General features: G+C 31.6%; 1 protein-coding gene across 1 annotated transcript; it reads left to right on the top strand.

The window, feature by feature from the left end:
* On the top strand, positions 1–6,606 carry LOC122533855 (alpha-tocopherol transfer protein-like). The gene is made up of 7 exons (XM_043663960.1): positions 1–163; positions 3,343–3,490; positions 4,309–4,468; positions 4,549–4,729; positions 5,495–5,680; positions 5,769–5,874; positions 5,980–6,606. Exons 2-7 carry the CDS (start codon positions 3,352–3,354, stop codon positions 6,138–6,140), a joined length of 933 nt encoding a protein of 310 aa, XP_043519895.1. The 5' UTR covers positions 1–163; positions 3,343–3,351; the 3' UTR covers positions 6,141–6,606.
* Positions 6,607–6,771: the final 165 nt, after the last annotated feature.

The raw sequence follows: 6,771 nt of genomic DNA, 5'->3' as shown, positions 1-6,771 counted from the left end.
GATATTGCAGTATCTCTCCGACTTCCACGGGTTACACACACAATTTAATAGAAATTTGGGATTTTGTATTGAAGCACCATTTGTGACATTTTTTTCCACAAAAAATTCCGTGTTGACCCGATAATTTCTTCGTGAAACTTTTTATCCCATTGCGGAGATTTTGGTAAGTAAAGTGAACAAAGTACTTTTTAATATCTGTAAGGTTTTAATTTGTATTTGTATTTTCATTTGTAATTTTACCATGGATAATAGATATTTATTTGTTAATTTATTGACGAGTAATTAAATTATAAGAAAAATAATAATTCATCAAGATAAAAAAAAATTGTGCTTCAATTATGGCTATAAGAACAACGTTAGAACAATTAGTTACACGTTGTATGTGATTTGAAATAAAATTAAAATTAATGATTTGTTCTGAAAAAGATGTGACATTGTCTCGTCAAATTAACACGCTAGCAATTAGTTTACGTCTTATTTCTTGATATTAGCATATTAGCATATTAGCGACCAGACTCAAAGAGCTATGAGATAAAAAATATGAAATCGATGTAGCAATATATTTTAATAATCGTTTCTAATTTTTAGAGAAGTTAGAACATATATATACATGAATTGATTGAATACTTTTCGAGTGAGAAATCATTCACTTTCGATATCAACAGAACTTATATTCTCCACTCTAACTACTGATTTAACTTAATTATTATTGATCTAAATTAATCATTAATTAACATTAGAATAACCAAGTTAAAAATAGATTTTCTTTTTCTACAACTGCTTAAAAAATTTAATCAAAATTAATATTGATTTCTGTTGATTCTGACGGAGACGTAGCTATTTATTGTAATTGCTATTGTTAGACTGCGGATTTTTATATATTTATGATGAAAAATTTGAAAATACAAAAATACATACAATATGCACGTAATATGCAAAAATATATAAAATATTCAAACGCTATTAATTATAACACCATGTAAAAGAAACAAATTTTTATTCAGCTCCCATTTCTTCTATTTAGCTTCAATGATATTCAGGAAAATTTGAAAATGTCTGAAAATTGGCAGTCTGATTATCATTTGAATTATAATGATTGATATGTAGAATATTTTGATACGAATATTTGAATATTTTTTATTAAATATTTTGATATTTTACGAAAAGACACATAGAATATATTTTTGCCGATTCAGTAAAAATCGATTAGCTCCAGAGAACGTATTATGTAATCGCGGGTGCGAAATCACTTTTCTGTCACCTCTTCTATCCACTCGAAATGGAATTTTGGATCGGAACCAACAGAACCAGAAACGAATTCGACGGACGAAAGGAATCCTTCGCCGAGAACTTATTTACAATATCAATAAACGAGGATGTACGGAACGGACGCAGAAACAGCATTTAAATGAAAAAGAACAACGCAGAGATTTAAAAAACGCAACTCTAAACTGCGTAACTAAAATTTTAATAAAACATACGTACGAACGTAACGCGTAGAAATATTAGTTTCAACATCCAGTGAATATCATTTGCTTAAAAGTGAACGACGAGAAACAAAAAAATATAAAAGAGACGGAGTACGAATGGATAAAGAGTCACGAGCTGTAAAATGAAAATTGAGCGAGGAGAAATGAAAGAGAAAAGTAGAAACGAGACACACCGGAGGAAAACACTTCAGAGAAGATAAATAAAACGCTTCGATTTGTCGATCGAAATCTGCACCTTCGATTCCCTTCTTTCTATTGTTTACGCATCGTTCGCGCTTTCACCTCGACTGATTTACGAGTATTTCGGCCGATATTCGCGCCGATTTAATCAATTTCGCTCACGTTCAATGCGATCTTCGACGACGCGAAGCTTTCTCCGATCGAGTTACGAAAAGAAAAAAAAGAAAGAAATGGCTACACCCAAGATTCGGCGATGATGCAACTCACCGATTCTAATTCCAATCACGTCGAATTTCTTTTTTTCTCTCTTGCTCTTTTCTTTTTTTTTTTTCCTCCAAACGATCGTTCCGTCTCCGAGGTTCGATAGTTTCTGACGAGGTTTCTCACTTACAAATTTCGTAGTCGAAACACGCGTGTGCTTGGCCCTGTTTTTTAATTTCTGTTTCTCACGTCTTGATTTCGATGTTCGTAATAGCAAAACACATATAGAGATAAAGAGATAACGGCATTTTGAAAATATTAAAAATGTTTTCCTTTGATTTTAACGGTTTAAAGAAAGATAAAGTGAAGATAAAAAGAGAAAGTTTGTAAAATTGTTTAATCCTCGTTCAAGATTTTCTTGTCATTCATTAATACAAAACGTTAGAACGATCAAACCAATATATATAACAGATTTTGCATTTTCTTCTGAAAATTGCTTAAAACCGATATTTAAAAGATAAAAGATTTTTTTGTCAAAGTTAGTATTGATTTGTATAAATCCAGTTATTTTGATTATTATCATTTGAATCACAACATATACAAATATCATAAAATTATGCAAATGATGCAGTTACACGATGATACATAAATAACTATAAAATTATACATCATGTGTTATTATTTTAATTATGAATTACATATGAATATTTTATTATGTATTAGAATGTCTTATTAGAATATCTTATTATCTTATTAGAATACCTTATTATCTTATTAAAAACCGGTTGTTAATTTCTGGTGTTAAAGTACTAGAAAGATTTTAGAATCACTTAAAATAATATTTAGACAGAAGGAAATGAAAATCTTACAATTTTTAGTTAGTATATAATATACGATAGACCTGATACATTCAAAATTTAATGAGAATGTAGAATTAAAAAAAAAAAATCCCAGAACTCTGTACTGTTTGCGAGCAACATCCTCTCGAATCGACACAGTCATTCATTTTTCAATCATTGCGACACGATTACGCTAATTGAATGTCTCAGTCGAGGGCCAGATCCATTAACGAGAAAATCCGTGAGGATTCTTAGTTCCACTATAACGTACCGGCATCGTTATAATAATTAAAAGCCTGTCAAACGCTACTCTATAGTCTTCGACAAAAATACGAGATTTCAATTTTTCAAGGAACACAAAGGAAGGCCAAGAAACACACGGTTACGTGAGTTCTACACAATTGTTTCGCAAGTACGCGCTTTACTGTCGAAAGAGCGCGACGAGTGTCAATATCGATTAGCAACGCAGTTGTTCCTGCCGATAAACCGTTTCCTCCGCGGAGATCGACAGATAATATTCCGTGAAATTCATATACGTAACTGCGTTTCAATGCGTTATTCGACGTTCGAGAGTATAATGCGTCCAAGGGTCGAGATCTCGACGAATGAAAGAAATCACTGTTGCGTTGCAGCGCGTTGCGATGACGTTGCTACCACCTACTGCAGAACAGCTGAAGCGGATGAACGAGGCGGTCCCGACGGATCCGGTAGTGAGGAAGCGCGACGTGCTCGCCATTCGCGAGTGGCTGTCGAAACAGCCTCATCTGCCTAATCACATAGGTATATTATATTTTAATGGATTGGATAAAGTGAGAGACAATGTTATATTATGTTTCAATTAATTGAATGAAGTGAGAGGGTATATTATATCAATTATCTGAATTAATTGAATAAAAGAGAGTATATTATATTATTAGAAAAGGTGAAGAGAGTATATTATATTATATTTTAACTAATTGAATAAAGTGAGAGGGTATATTGTATTAATTATCTGAATTAATTGAAAAAAAGAGAGTATATTATATTGTTAGAAAAGGTGAAGAAAGTATATTATATTATATTTTAATTAATTGAATATTAGTATATTATATTAATTATCTGAATGAATTGAAAAAAAGGGAGTATATTATATTCTTAGAAAAAGTGAAGAAAGTATACTATAGTTTAATGAACTGAATAAAGTAAAAGGCTAACTTATATTAATTATATTAGCAATTATATAGGAATTATATTAATTATTTGAATTAATTAATTTGAATTAAAGTATATTATATTATATTTTAATGAACTAAATAAAATAAAAGGGTATATTATATTAATTATTTGAATTACTCGAATAAAAGAGAGTATATTATATTATTAGAAAAGGTAAAGAGAATATATTATGTTATATTTTAATTAACTGAACAAAGTGAGAAAAAAATGGGCTTCAAACAGTAAAAGATAATACAGAAATATAGAAATATAACAGATTCTGAACAGTTTAATTTAACGCCCCGCGTTATTTACGTATCGAACGAAATTTTATATTTTTATATTTTGTTTCCTTTTTTTATTTGAATTCGAACAATTTCAACTTGAGAATAACTTCATCGCAGACGACGCGAGGATCGAAAGATTCCTATTTGGTTGCAAGAATAGCATAGAGCGATGCAAGATGATTCTAGAGAGATATTTCAGCGTGCGTACCGCGATCCCGGAATTCTTCGCGGTTCGAGACCCCCTCGCACGTGAAATCCAAGAATGCTGCGAAACGATGTAACTATTCAATCACTTAATCTTCCAATAACTTCTAACTAATCGAATTTTTTTCAATATTATTTCTAAACTATCGTTAGCCATTATTTCGTTTTGCCATCGCTAACTGACGAAGGACATCGCGTGACCATTTTGCGGCTAAGAAACACCGGGATAGAGAAGTTTTCCATTCAAGCCATCTCGAGAAGGATTCTCATGGTTCTCGATACTCGTCTGATGGAAGAACAGTGTTTGTCAAATATCATGGTCATCGACCTCGAGGTATTTATCATCAATATCATACGTTAAGAGCACCCATAAGTGATGTCGTTTTTTTTTTTCAAATTTAACAAACATTGCCATCTAGTGACTTATAATAATTTGACTTATTATAACATAATCTGTATTCCAGTTAAATATATTTACTGTGCTTATTGTTATATATAGATTGAAACTTTATTAACTCTTAAATTAAATAAAATTTTGCACAGTAATAAAATAAAATAAAATAAAATTTTGTACAGTATCAAAAAATGATATTACTTATGGGTACAACCTAATACAACACCAGACGTATACATCCATTATAATTATCAGCAAATTATTAAAAAAATGGAAGAATCCGAGCTGTTAGCTAGATTTAAATACAGTGTACGTATTTCTTAGCACAGGGTACATTGGAATATTTTTTTTTTTCTTATTTTTTCATGAACCTGCTTGTACATGTTATGTACTCCTGTGTAACATAATATTGTAACAAATATTTAATTTAATGCTCATTCGTCCCTTACTTTGTGCACAATCTTCCAGATGTTATTTCAACAATACCAAATTTCGAAATTATATACAAACGAAATTAACAGTTGATCTCATTTGCTATTGCCATTTGAATTTATAAAAATCTGATCTTAATATAATTAATATTATTAATATATAATATAATATTATTAATATAAACCTCTGGGAGTTATCAAAAAGTCTAAGGTCGAAAGGATCAAATCAATATCATACATTTCATTTTATTTATATCAAACTTCTGTACCTCAGGGATTCAGCGTGGTACATTTCACAAAATGCAGCCCGACGCAGAGTATTGTCCGCAAGTCGATGCTGGCGGTGCAAGACAGCATGCCAATGAGATTGCACAGAGTCCACTTCCTTCACGCGCCTGCCTTTATCGAGAGTATCCTCAATATATTCTATCCTCTGCTAAAGGATCGACTCGTTCAGAAGGTAGCCAATCGTGAAACGCTAATTGAAATACCACAGGTTGGAAATTTCGTTTCGTAATATTAATGCAAGTGCGAATTCTTCGTTTAAGTTTTGCATTCACACTGGCGGCGGCGAGGAGCTGCACACCTACATGGACAAAGATATACTCCCAAACGAGTGGGGTGGGAAAGCTGGCACTCTCGATGAATTGAATGGTTCCTGGAAATTTTCAATTCTTTCTTTATTTCTTTGTTTTAATTACAATCGTTTCGTTTTTTTTTCTGTTTTTTTTTTTTTTTTTAATCGAATAACACTTTTAGACGCGTGGAAGAAGAAAATCGAAAAGAACAGGGATTGGTTCTTGCGAGAGGAGAAGCTCAGCCGGACAAACGAGAAAGCCCGACTCCCGGAAGCTAAGACGAAACTTCTGGCGGAACTGGACGGATTACAGGGATCTTTTAGACAATTAAACATCGATTGAGACCTCCTGAAAATTCGAAGAAATTCTTTCTATAAAATTACCTGTTAGTTTGTGTTTTATTTTTGTAAAATGTTGTATTTAAGATTATACGTTTAACGTTTACGAGGAAAAAGCTAGACCTCCGGAAACGAAATTAGATGGACTACAATTAAACATCGACCTTTTGAATCGATAAAATTACATTAGTTTGTTTGTATTTTACTTTTAATAGAATTTCATGCTGTTTTCAACACTCGTACTCGGGAGTAATTTGAAACTTGTAATTTTATGAGAAACGTTTCACGAGTCCCAACTTAGATAGCGCCACGGAACGTTTCCGAACTCCGGAACACGTTCCAGTGGATATACTCTTGTTCAAATAGAGACTAACATTGATTTTTTAATCGTATGATTTAATCATGCGTTGTTTCATTATTTTGTAATTTTTGTGAGGTGTTGATAAGTAAACTAACTTTTTCTTTTTTTACTTTAAGTATTTATTGTTGGTGCTTCATTCCTTCCTAAAAAATTCATCCTAGATTTCAATTCAGGAGAACAAAGTCGTTTCTGATGTATTTTAAAGATGCAATTCCAACAACAGAGATACAAAGTAGAAGTTCAATTACAATCTTCTTTTTTTTCAAATTGCCAA

This window comes from Frieseomelitta varia, unplaced genomic scaffold (genome assembly GCF_011392965.1).
Source record: "Frieseomelitta varia isolate USP_RPSP 00005682 unplaced genomic scaffold, Fvar_1.2 scaffold_558, whole genome shotgun sequence".
Classification (NCBI taxonomy): Eukaryota; Metazoa; Arthropoda; class Insecta; order Hymenoptera; family Apidae; genus Frieseomelitta; species Frieseomelitta varia.
Note: the sequence above shows the minus strand (reverse complement) of the source record. Positions and strands in the feature narration are given on the sequence as shown.

Bases quoted from the DNA above. Each gene is read 5' to 3' on its own strand.
- LOC122533855 (XM_043663960.1), top strand. From the start codon at position 3,352: ATGACGTTGCTACCACCTACTGCAGAACAGCTGAAGCGGATGAACGAG. The intron at 4,469-4,548 runs GTAACTATTCAA...AACTATCGTTAG, and splicing joins CAAGAATGCTGCGAAACGAT to CCATTATTTCGTTTTGCCAT. The intron at 5,875-5,979 runs GTTCCTGGAAAT...TAACACTTTTAG, and splicing joins CACTCTCGATGAATTGAATG to ACGCGTGGAAGAAGAAAATC.